We start from the raw sequence: 12,506 nt of genomic DNA, 5'->3' as shown, positions 1-12,506 counted from the left end.
CTTGGTGATGCTTCCTCTGATCTGTGACTTGCACATTTTCATCCAACAAGTTCCACTGCTTGAGCCTAGATGTCAAAAGCTTGGCAGTGGACTTGGTGAGACCAAGATCTCTGATCAAGCCGTTGAGGTCTTTTTTTGGTTTGGATAGTATGGATTTCTGTCAGCAGCTGCACCGCTGATATTGTAAACTGGATCTACGATGTCTCCTTCACTCTCTGACTTGCTGCTCTCTTCTGAAGACAGCTGCTGTCTCTCTGTCTGGGGGAGTGGGTATAGGGAGCTCAGGGCAATGTGACACCTGGGTGCTGGATGAAGGAACGTCCGGATATGTGATTGCAGATGCATGCTTGCCAGATTGACGTTTGAAAAAGTCCACCATGCAGAATTAGCAGTTGCTTGAGTGATCAGTGGGTTCCCACCTTAGGAAAAGAGCCCCTAAGCTTACTCAACTTGGAATCAATCTAGAATGTTCTATAAAAAAGGTAAATTTCAAAATATCAACATCCTGTCACAAAAGCAAAGTTTGAGGGGAATGATAGTCATTTTCTATAGGTTTGTGGCATAGGCAATTAAGAAAGAATACTTATTACCCAGGATAAAAAATAAAAAATAAAATTTATTATAGAGTGACATGATTAAGCCAACAATCCTATATAATAAAACCCTAGCCGTGCATGCGCACTTACCTGCGTGCTTCCATGATCTCTGATCTGTGATCAGTAGGTCCGAGGCCAGCAGGAGTGCGTATGTGGCGGCCAGACAAATCGGAAAGCGGAGAAACACAGCACAGCCGGCGACTCCCCCCTCCCGCCGTCATTCACCGCCAAAACCAGCTACTCTTAAGCCTCCTCTTTCTCGCCGGCTCACCCGCGTTTAAATTCAGAGAAAAGCGCTGCACCAAGCTAACGCTGGTCTCGTTGTCTTCTGTCCACTGCGGCCCGCCCTCTCTGACTACTTCCTGTTTCTGCTAGGGTTGGCCGCAGTGTATAGAAGACGCCGAAGCCAGCGGTAACGCGGTGCAGCGCTTTTCTCTGAATTTAAACGTGGCAGCTGGGAAGGGGGCGGCGGGAAATGCTGCTGCTGCACAGGGAAGGCTGGGAAATGCTGCTGCACAGGAAAGGCAGAGAAATGCTGCTGCTGCACAGGGAAGTGTGTGTGTGTGGGGGGGAGGGGGTGGAATACTGCTTCTGCACAGGGAAGGCCGGGAAATGCTGCTGCTGCATAGGGAAGGGTGGGAAATGCTGCTTTTGCACAGGGAAGTGTGTGTGTGGGGGGGAAATGCTGCTTCTGCACAGGGAAGGCCGGGAAATGCTGCTTCTGCACAGGGAAGTGTGTGTGTGTGAAATGCTGCTGCTGCACAGGGAAGGGCAGGAAATGCTGCTGCTGCACAGGGAAGGGTGGGTGGGAAATGCTGCTGCTGCACAGGGAAGTGGAGGGGACGGAGAGGGAAAGCGGGCCTGGGAGCAATCTTGGTTTGCTTTGGGGGAGGGGAGACAGAAGGGGGCCATGGAGAGACAGAAAGGCAGGCAGGCAGGCAGCGCATTAGAACGAAAGACAGACACACAGAAAGACAGCAGACAGGGAGAGAGACAGAAAGAAAGAAAGAAAGACAGACAGGGTGCCAGAGAGAGAACCAGAAAGGAAGGACAGACAGCGGGAGGGAGAAAGACAGAAAGAAAGGAAGAGAGGGGCAGGGAGAGACACAGAAAGTAAGAAAGACAGACAGACAGACATATATTCTAGCACCTGTTAATGTAACGGGCTTAAACACTAGTCCAACAATATTACACATTAACAACATTTTACTATTTACAATTGTACCATGTCTTCCTCTCCCCCATTAAGACATACAACACCTGCACTCAGCATATGACATGAATGTGATATAAAATACACATATTTGATCCTGATGTCTTTACCAGTTAAAGGCCACAGGCCACAGAAGTCTTCCCAGCATAGGCCTTACTTTGCAACTACTGTAGCTGCTGCTTATGTACCATTCCTGCCCTTCATAGGCAACACATCAACAGCCATGAAGTATTTTAAGTTTTGATTCCATCCTCTTCCTGTTTTGGGATTCTCTGAGGGGTATAATCAACTGCACAATTACACTCCCAGTTTTCTTATAATAAAAATAATGAGTATAATTACAGCATACAGAAACATAGAAGCATAACCAGAATAACTCATTAGTAAAAAAAAATAATCGATATTTTTTTGTCAGAGAAATAATCTAGGAACATTTCAGATAGTTATTGTTACCAATGAGCCTGTATTTTATTTTAACATGTAAAATTTGTAAATGTTCCTCAGAAGGAAAAGAATGTGTATCCAGACAAGGCAACACATGACAAATTACCCCCCCCCCCCACACACACACACACTTTATCAAGCAGTGCCCACATCTCAAAAGTTTGAGGACGGGAGAAAGTCTTTTATTGGAAACATTCAGTTGTCGGGACGCAAATGCTCCCTGTTCTTTCTGCATTCCTATTCTTTTGTTCGCTATTGTTGTTTGCGCCTCGTAGCTCTGTGCGCTGGACAAAGACGTGATCCCTTGGCTCCGATACTGATGCCTAGGCGGGCAGTGCCCGGCTAGGGTAACCCTGTCTCCCCGATTGGACTCCAGCCCCTAAAGCCAACTGCAGGGGAGAGGATGGGGCCTCCAGCTGCATCCGCCCGCTCCCAGCATGGGGGCACAGGAAGAAGGAAGCAGAGGCTGGGAGGGGCAGGCACGGCCGGGCGCGCGCGCTCCTCCTCCTCCTCGGGCGCGCGGGCTGGAGTCCAGAGTGGAGTCGGCTCGAGGATCCTTTCAAACTACCGCCGGCCCCGGCGCACGAGCGATCCCAGGACTGGACCCGGGTGCGCCTCTCCCGCACGTGCCAGCCTGGCCGGTCCGGGGACAGACGCGCGGTCCCCTGTCCGGGAGCGGCGTCGGATTATGCTGAGCCGGGAAGGGGAACGGGCTGGCTGCTAGATCTGTGAGCCGGGGGGCTCTCCCGCCGCTCGCCATCGCCATGGAGGAGTGGAGGCAGTGCGGACGCTGGCTCATAGACTGCAAAGTTCTGCCCCCGAACCACCGGGTGGTGTGGCCCACGGCGGTGGCGTTTGACCTGGCGCAGGCTCTTCGGGACGGGGTCCTTCTGTGCCAGCTGCTGCATAACCTGTCACCTGGATCTATCGACCTCAAGGACATCAACTTCAGGCCGCAGATGTCCCAGGTAAAGGGACTGCAGGGAGGGAGGGGGGGGGGGGCGATAAAAGCATCTTTGAAATAATGATGCTGGGGATAAGGAGAACCTATTGTTCCTCTGAAGCTCGGATTGCTGTATGTGCGTGCTACCCGTTTAAACTTTGTTTCAAGGTTGTCTTTGGGGACCGATTCATCAAGGCCGGCACTAGCCCTTCCAGGATCTCCGAGGCCGGGAGTTTGTTCTCAGCCCCAGGTTTTTTGTTTTTTTTTTTTTTTTTTTTTCTTCAAGTGCTGCTTGTTTTCGTCCTTTCGCGGGAAGGCAGTACATTTCGCTTTGTTGTAAATTTGTTCGGGTGGGCTAGGCAGTTTGCAGGTGCAGGGCGCCACCACGGTCACCCCCACAGAGCTCCTAGCCCAAGACTCGGGGTAGGTAGCCATCCACATGCAGCTGAAGTGTTCAACTTTTTTTTTTTTTTTTTTTTGGGGGGGGGGGAGAAGAGGTGGCTTCCATAAAAAGAACTCCCCAGCCGAACTGGAATGGCCGGTAATTCAATGCTACTGCCCTGGGATACAGATATTTAACGTGGTAACCGAGGGTTAAGCGCGGGCAGAGGAGCAGATTGACAGGACGAGACGGGCAGGGCAGGCTTCACTTAATGGAAAGGAATCGCGCTTTTTTTGTCCGGAGGCTGTGAGGAATATTTTGAAAGCATGCACGAAAGGTTTAGGGCAAAATGCAACACCCCCCACTTCTTTTTTTTTCTTTCTTCTTCTTCTTCATCTTTTTCATACTACTTTTGTGACTGACTTCCTATCACTGAGGTAAGGCTGGCATTATTTCGTGTCTTACCGAGAAATGTCGCCCTGTTCTGTCAACAGAATTTAGCGTTGACACACAGCGGCGACATGTTTGCGTGGAGCAGAATATAGGGAAAAGGTTTTCCTCGTGTGTCTTGTCTCTGGGAAACGTGTTTAGTACGTCAGGCCCTGTGCGGGACAAAGAATTGTTCACTGGGCTTTACCTTTTTGATGTCTTTAAATGTAAAGGTTTGCGGTTTGGTGCCGGCATATTAGCTTTACAGAGGGGAGGACGATGGACTTCTGAGCACGTCATTAGTATCAAAAGATATGCGGTACTGAGAAAGAGCAAGAGGCCAAGTGCACTTTTGTTAGCATGTGTTCTCGGACATTGGCATCACTGCAAGAGGCTGCTGTACAAATAATGTCTTGGCAGTGGCTTCTGATGTTTTGGGGAAGTGTGCTAGAAGCCAGCTTGCAGGAGATCTGCAGAACTAGGGAATCGTTATAAATGATTTTGCCTGGAAAAGGAAGAATCACATTTATTTATATATTTTATTATTATCCCTCTTGTGCAGGGGTCTCAAAGTCCCTCCTTGAGGGCCGCAATCCAGTCGGGTTTTCAGGATTTCCCCAATGAATATACATGAGATCTATGTACATGCACTGCTTTCGATGCATATTCATTGAGGAAATCCTGAAAACCCGACTGGATTGCGGCCCTCAAGGAGGGACTTTGAGATCCCTTGTGGTACCAAGATGAAAGGAGTCCATATATAATGGGCAGAATGTGGCTCCTTTCAACATATTAGAAAGAATAGTTCCTAAAGCAGTGTTGCCATTTCAAGCTTGTTTCAATTCTTTTCATGCATACGGGAAGCGCTTTTGTCCATAATCTCATAGTCTTAAGGAACAGATAGTATTCTCATTCAAACACTTTTTTTTTGCTTTCTCTGGATTTCTGCAGCTTATTGTAGGTTTCTGAGTTTCACTGCATCTTGTCAGGTAGAGCCAACATTTCAGCCATTATGCTGTGAGGTCTGCAGTTTGTCTTTATATAGTAGGTCCTCAAACCCGATTGGCTGGGGCTTCAGGTGAATGAGGCAGGCAAGTCCTTTGTTGGTTACTAGTTTGAATTTTGGTGGGAAAGTCAGTTGGTCTCTTTTCCCCATAGAATGGAAAAGTCTCTGGTGAATTTAAAGATGTTCCTCCTGTGAAGCTGGATTATATGTTCTCTCAGGGTTTCCACTGCTGTAATCATGCTTATTGAAGGTTTCAAGGTCTCGCTGCGAAAACCTGCAATAAGCATGATGCCCGCTGCGGAAACCCAGTATTTTGGCCTTAAATTTTTTTGTGATACAATCTAGACCAGGGGTGTCCAATGTCGGTCCTCGAGGGCCGCAATCCAGTCGGGTTTTCAGGATTTCCCCAATGAATATGCATGAGATCTATGTGCATGCACTGCTTTCAATGCATATTCATTGGGGAAATCCTGAAAACCCAACTGGATTGCGGCCCTCGAGGACCGACATTGGACACTCCTGATCTAGACCTTCCTGAGTGAAGGTAACAGTGTTGGGTTTGCTGGGAAACAGTGATCATAACATTCAAGGCTGAGCTAATATCTGGAGTGAAGTCGCAAAGGAAATTTACTGTAACAGCATTTAATTTTTGAAAGGGCAACTACAATAAAATGAGGAAAATGGTTAAAAAAGAAGCTAAAAGAATTGACTGCAAATACCATATTAGAAGCCCAGACCAGATGTACTCCATATATTAACAAAGGTGGAAAGAAGAGCAAACTACAGCCAGCATGGTTAAAAGGTGAAGTGAAAGTGCCAAAAGAATATTTTTCAGAGAATGGAAAAAGGATCTGAATGAAGAAAACAAAAAGCAACAATAAGCACTGGTAAGTTAGATGCAAGGCATCTATAAAGAAGACTAAAAGAAAATATGGAAAAAAAACTTGTCACAGAGGCAAAAACTCATAGGGCTCCTTTTACTAAGGTTGTGGTAAGCAGACTATGCCTGCTAGGAATGTCCCAGGAGCAGTGCACAAGTCAGGTTTAGGCTCCACACAATTACCTACTTTTAAAACCCCATTTCAGTCAGTGGATGAGTTTCCTTCTGTGTCCTGTAGAGGGAGTAGGAGGGAAGAACTGCAGGATTCCCATCCCCCACACAAGCCTAGGGTGATTAACAGGAAATCACTTCCTCCTGAGGGTTTGGGGCGGGGCTGCAGACTCCTTAACCTGAAGTCCCAGTTTCTGGAGAATCAGAAGCAGCAGCGACTTGTAGAGGACAGGTTCCAGCGCTCAGGGCTGAGAGCTCTGAATGCCAGCCAAACTCCAGAAGCTATGGAGCTAACAGAGGCTGGTGAGGACATGTCTCTTAATCTGCTGGAGGAGACACAGGATATGGAACTGGAAGCCAATGCTGAGTCCATTACTGAATTGCCTAGTGAAGATATGGAGATATGCTGTGTGAGAGGCAAGTGACTGACTATTGAATGTTTTTGAAAGTTTGTTTTGTTAATTGCTTGCCTGTGCTGACTATTTTAAGGCAGCTGAAGAACAAAATAAATTATCTTTTGAACTTGGTAAAGGACTGAATTGTTGGAACTTGTTTTCCTTGTTTTTTTCTTTGGGAGAAGTGAACTGTTCCCAGTCCCAGACAGAGGGGTTAGCCCCGTGTTCATAGTGGTGGGATAGAGGGCCAATTTTCAATGGCAGATTAACACCACACGGAGCACTCTGTCTGGCCAGCACTCTGATGCTGAAGAAGCCAGTGTAATTACACTGACTTATTTGGAATTGATACAACTCTGAAGCTTGTGTATTTTGAGTTTTTCTTTTCTTTTGGATACATGCTGATGGACTAAGAGTTTGTGGACTTTGGCAACTTATTTAGTTTTGCCTTATGGACATTGAGTCTGAGTAAGAAACAGAATCATCCTGACAAAGCTTGATATTTATTTTTACCTTAAAGATTAAAGCTAAAGTTTATTTTGAAAAGAACTTACCTGGTGTGGTGGTGTCCTTATCTGAACGCTATATTATTTTCCTTGTGCTGCCCGCAGCGGCTCACAAGAGGGTTTTCTTGTACCGGTGGCCCAAGACACCTTGCCCTGAGGCTGCCGGTTACAAGGTGCACTAGCATTTTTAGCACGCGCTAAAGATTAGTGCGCGCAAACCACACGCTAAACAAAATGCTAATGCAAGCTCTATGGAGGTGTTAGCGTTTAGCGCGCGGGGCATTGTAGCGCGCACAAAGCGTGTCCTAAAACCACTAGCGCACCTTAGTAAAAGGAGCCCATAGTAACAACTTTTTCAGGTACATCAGAAGCAGAAAGCCTGTGAGGAAATCCATGGAAATGTTAGATAATGAAGGAGCAAAAGGGCCTCAGAAAGGACAAGGCCATAGTGGAGTGACTGAATGAATTATTTGCTTTGTTCATAACATGGGATTAGAACTGAACATAAACAAGATGAAGATAATGAACATGGAAAATGATGAAGATTTTGAGCTTGAAGGTGACAGAATAGAAGTTTCTTTATATACCACTTATATCCTAAGTGGTTTACAATCAGGTATTTTATTATATTTCCTATCTGCTCTGGTGGGCTCAAACTATCTAGTGTACCTGGGGCAATGAGGGGATTAAGTGACTTGCCCAGGGTCACAAGGAGCAGCGAGGGATTTGAACCCACAGCTCTAAACCCTGCGCCACATGCTCTCCTGGGCTCCTTTGTAAACAAAGAAGCAACTAGCAGGGAGGAAATACTTCGCAGAATAACACTTGGTCGCTCTTCAATGAAAGCTCTCGACAAAGTATTCAAAGGCAAGGAGGTAACACTCCAAATGAAGATCAGACTTGTGCACACACTCATTTTCTCAGTGGTTAGTTACAGATGCAAAAGCTGGCGACTACAGAAACAAGATTGACTCATTTGAGCTTTGGTGCTGGAGAAGGATTTTAGGTGTGTCATGGACTTCCAGAAGAACTAACAAATTGATTCTGGAAGAGATCAAACCGGCTATGTCACGTGATGTCCAAATGATGAAGTTACGACTGTCATATTTTGGTCACACTATCAGAAGAGAGAGATCACTGGAGAAGGACATCATGTTTGGGTACATCGGAGGAACCAGGTGAAGAGGGCGACCTGCAATCTGAAGACTGGGCACGTGGAAAGCAACCATGGGGATGACGCTGGAGGACCTTTCCAGACTAGCACAAAACCGATGTCTTTTTAGATCTGCAATTCATCAAGTTGCTAGAACTCGAGCACGATTTGATAGCACCTAACAACAACAACTGAAAGAACTCAAACATGAAATTGCTGATCTGCTGTCAGTGACTGTAACCTGTTCTTAAATTTGTCTGTAGTACCTGAAGATTGGAGGGTGGCCAATGTAATACTGATTTATTTAAAAAAAGGTTACAGGGGTGATCTGGGAAATTACAGACCAGTAAGCTGAGCAAAACAGAGGAAACAATTATAAAGAATAAAATTATAGATCACATAAACAAATATGGTTTCATGGGAGAGAGTCAGCATGGATTCAGCCAAGGGAAGTCTTGCCTCACCAATTTGCTTAATTTCTTTGAAGGCGTGAATGAACATGTGGATAAAGGTGAGCAGGTTGGTTGATGCAGTGCATCTAGATTTTCAGAAAGCTTTTGATAAAGTTCCTCATGAGAGACTCCTGAAAAAAGTAGAGCCATTGGATAGGAGATAATGCCGTTCAGTCAGGTGGGGCTAAGATTGATTTTATCCTAGATGAGAAGGTTGAGGCAAATCTTTGGCAATCATTGTGCTTCAGCTGTTGGGGGTATTACACCTTTCAGAGGAAGGCAGACAAGCATCTTGTATTTTATGGTTCATTAATAGGAGCAAAGCAAATTTGTCAGGGGAGGCTTGGCTGTCCTCTCAGGATGGTTGCTTATTTAAAAAAAAAAAAAAAAAGGGGCTTTCTTGCAAACTGAAGATTTTTTCCTGTGTCTGGGTTTGTCAGTTTTCAGGCTCAGAGCCTGTTCTGCGTGGAGTCTTTTGTCATTTCCACAGTCAGACACAATATAAAAAATTGCAGGCGGTACACAACCCTTGTCATGATATGTCACGGTTGGCTGTTTTTCTTTCATTTTGACAGATTCATTATTCTCTTGGTTTACCTCCTTGTTTGTATGTGAGACATTTGCCATTTTGTAGGAACTGTAAGACAGGAGGTGTGTTCTAATGGCCAGAGGTTGGGGTATAGGAGTTCTGAATCTTGGCTCCACTGCTGCTTCTCTGTGTGACCCCCCCAGGTCTCTGTTTTAATGAGGGCTATGGCTTTAGTTCTTTTCTGAGCCCTCCAGTAAGTTTGTCCTTTCTTCACCTCAGGTTTCCCAGCTTCACATGGCTAATAATAACACATGATGTGGTTGACTTTCAGAATGGATCATGGGTGAAGGGGAATCTGTGGCAGAGGCTTGTGATTATTTCATTATTACAAAGAATAGTGGCAGATTCTTAACCAAACACAATAAATGAGCATCGGTAAGCATTATTAAAATCCCACATGCATACATAAGAACATAAGAATTGCCGCTGCTGGGTCAGCCCAGTGGTCCATCGTGCCCAGCGGTCTGCTCACGCGGCGGCCTCCAGGTCAAAGACCAGTGCTCTAAATGAGTCCAGCCCTACCTGCGTACGTTCCAGTTTAGCAGGAACTTGTCCAACCTTGTCTTGAATCCCTGGAAGAGCGTTCCAGTTTTCTACCACTCTCTGGGTGAAGAAGAACTTCCTTATGTTTGTACGGAATCTATCCCCTTTCAACTTTAGAGAGTGCTCTCTCGTTCTCCCTTTAAACATGTGAGCAAAGAACACTGCAGACAAGGAATTTTTTTGCATTTTTTTGTACTTCAGCTTGTCTGCGGTGTTCTTTGCTCACATGTTTAAAGACAGTAGACTGTTTTCAGTCCAATTCTTTATATGTGAGGTTGCAAACCATTGGACCCCTGAGGAAGGCGTGTTCGCCGAAACACGGACTGTGTAGGGCCTGGTTGGATTTTTATCACAGGTGAAAAAGTAAGACTTTTCTTAATGCTTCTGCACATGAACAGAAAATGCAACTAGATTATAAACATCCATGTGACGTATTCATTGCTTGAAAGTCTGAAGTTATAGCAGTGTAACAGGACAACAGAATTACAGTCTAATCAGTGACACAACTACCTACAATCACATTTGATATCAGCGCAGCTGAAGTCAGTGACAAAATTCTGAGGCCAGCGGTTCTGTTCTGTTCTTAGTGGTCTTGGGGCTCCTTTTACTAAGCCGCGTTAGGGCTTTAACGTACGGAATAGCACGCGCTACATTGCCGCGCGCGTGCTAGACCTTAACGCTGGCGTTAGTTCTAGAATCGTAGCATGCGGTAATTTCCTGCATGCGCTAAAAACGCAGACGCACTTTAGTAAAAGGAGCCCCTGTTTCTGTTTGCTGGTGCTTGGACCTTCAGCAGTTTTGCAGGTATAAAGGAGATCGAAGCTCACAAGTCTCTCTCTCCTCCATCTCTGCTAGTCCATCCCAGCATGTTGTCTGTCTTCTGAATGAAATTTAAAAGGTATCTTTTATGTTCCTTCATCTTTCCACACTGCTGTCTTGATTCACAGCATCTTCATAACCCTGGATAGGATAAACATCAAAATTTTTAGGATGATCTGGAGATAAAAGCAGGTCTTATCAATTACCTGGAGTTGCAGAGATCCTGTGGAAGGGTTGGAGTTTTCCCTCTTACAGACACTAAGATAGAGATTTCCTTCAAAGTTGGTTGGTTGAAGAAATTTCCGGGTCTAGTTAAAACACACTGAGATGACAGGCCAGACCTTAGATGGAATTTTCCCATTATTTATTTATTTAAAAATTTATATACCGTATATTATTTACACTCCTCCCTCCACATTCGCGGTGGTAACGGGTGGAACATAGCCGCGAATATGGAATAACCACAAATAATTTTCTCATATGTTATTTACGGTTTTCTGTTAAAAACCCTCGAGAATATGATAAAACCGCGAATAACATATGAGAAAGTTATTCACCTCCTCCCCCTGCCTGCCCAGGTCTATCCTTAACCCTGGCCCTGTCTACAGAGCAGAGGAGAGAGAGAAGCCCATCGCCAACTCCCATTGCTCCAACCCCTCCCACCCCATCAAGCCGCCGCTCTTACCTCTGTGTCCCCCTCACGCCCAGCCCATCTTCTCTCCTCATAGCCGCGGACCCAAATTCCAGCAGCGCTCATGTGACCGTCTCGGCCAATGGTTGGGCGGTGCTGCAGTCTGGGCCATGGCAACAGCAGCTTGAGGGGGGCAGTGACGGCCGCCGCCTGGCGTGCGAGGGTCCCGGTGGAGATGAACCCCAGTTGCACTTGGCTAGGTGGAAATGAGGCTTTACCCACCCCTTTGCAATGGCAGGTATGCACCTCTTTACTTGATTTGGAATAGGTTTTGGTGGCATGAATGATGTAATTTGGGGGAGGAGCCAGCACACTAAAAACCGTGAATAGTTGAAACCGCGGATACTGAAACTGCAAATAAGGAGGGAGGAGTGTATACGGTTTACATAGTCACAGTCATAAATGTGGGACAAACAAACATTTTAACTAATTATAAAAACTATACCATAAAATTTGATCGTTAATCAGATAATACATTAGCAGGGATTTACATTATGTAAAATCTCAACTCAGAGAGGCACTAACAAACAATTGTGTCTTCAAATCTTATTAAAATCCATTCTGACAGTGCAAAATCGCAAAACACCTGGCAGAGCATTCCACCTCCCACTGATAAAATTGTCCCACCAATCCTGGAATGAGAAATTACCATTCCCATTATGGTAATTGTGTATACCTTTTGAGTTGACCACTGACCCATGGCTGTATCAATGGTGAGGAATCCTCCCTGTGATTTTTTTGAGGCAGAGTACAGGAGTGGTTTGCTATTGCCTTCTCCTGGCACAGTCTGTGACTCCACTATGTTGCTGCTACCCAACACTATGTTGCTGCAGCCTATGATGCCTGGTGTTCCCCAGTGGTCCCCCCATCCAGGTACTAGCTAGGCCTGACTCTGCTTGGCTTCTGATAGCAAGAGTGGGCTTACCCAGAGCAGCCAGGCCATAGGCACATTTTCTAAAGTTTGAATTGTTATGATGATCTTCTGAAGAACACTAATTTTGGGGTTTGTTCTCTTGTGGGCTGATGCGCAAAAACCAAATGCAGGCACCAGAAAATACAGTAGGAACAGCACAGAAAAAAAAGTCCCAATGCTCAGAATTAATAGCATGCAAATTATGCATGCACTGTTAGCGCCGAGTATGGAAAGTTAAGGGGGAGGAAAGTGCATGGTGCATAAGAACATAAGAATTACCGCTGCTGGGTCAGTGAACCGTCGTGCCCAGCAGTCTGCTCACAAGGCAGCCCTTAGGTCAAAGACAAGTGCCCTATTTGAGTCTAGCCTTACCTGCGTACA

The 12,506-nt window shown here is 45.8% G+C and overlaps 1 protein-coding gene across 2 annotated transcripts in view; it reads left to right on the top strand.

Annotated features, from left to right (window-relative positions):
• Nucleotides 1-2,755: 2,755 nt before the first annotated feature.
• VAV2 (vav guanine nucleotide exchange factor 2) overlaps nt 2,756-12,506 on the top strand; it is a 337,587-nt gene continuing 327,836 nt past the window's right edge. Inside the window, exon 1 of one of the 2 annotated variants that reach the window (XM_033962034.1) lies at nt 2,756-3,221. In XM_033962034.1, the coding sequence (XP_033817925.1) occupies nt 3,018-3,221 (204 nt within the window). In that variant the 5' untranslated portion in view covers nt 2,756-3,017. The remainder of the gene's footprint in view (nt 3,222-12,506) is intronic. The other variant, XM_033962033.1, reaches the window with a different exon arrangement.

This window comes from Geotrypetes seraphini, chromosome 10 (assembly GCF_902459505.1).
Source record: "Geotrypetes seraphini chromosome 10, aGeoSer1.1, whole genome shotgun sequence".
Taxonomy (NCBI): Eukaryota; Metazoa; Chordata; class Amphibia; order Gymnophiona; family Dermophiidae; genus Geotrypetes; species Geotrypetes seraphini.
The sequence above is the reverse complement of the archived record's forward strand: the minus strand, read 5'-3'. Positions and strand labels throughout refer to the sequence as shown.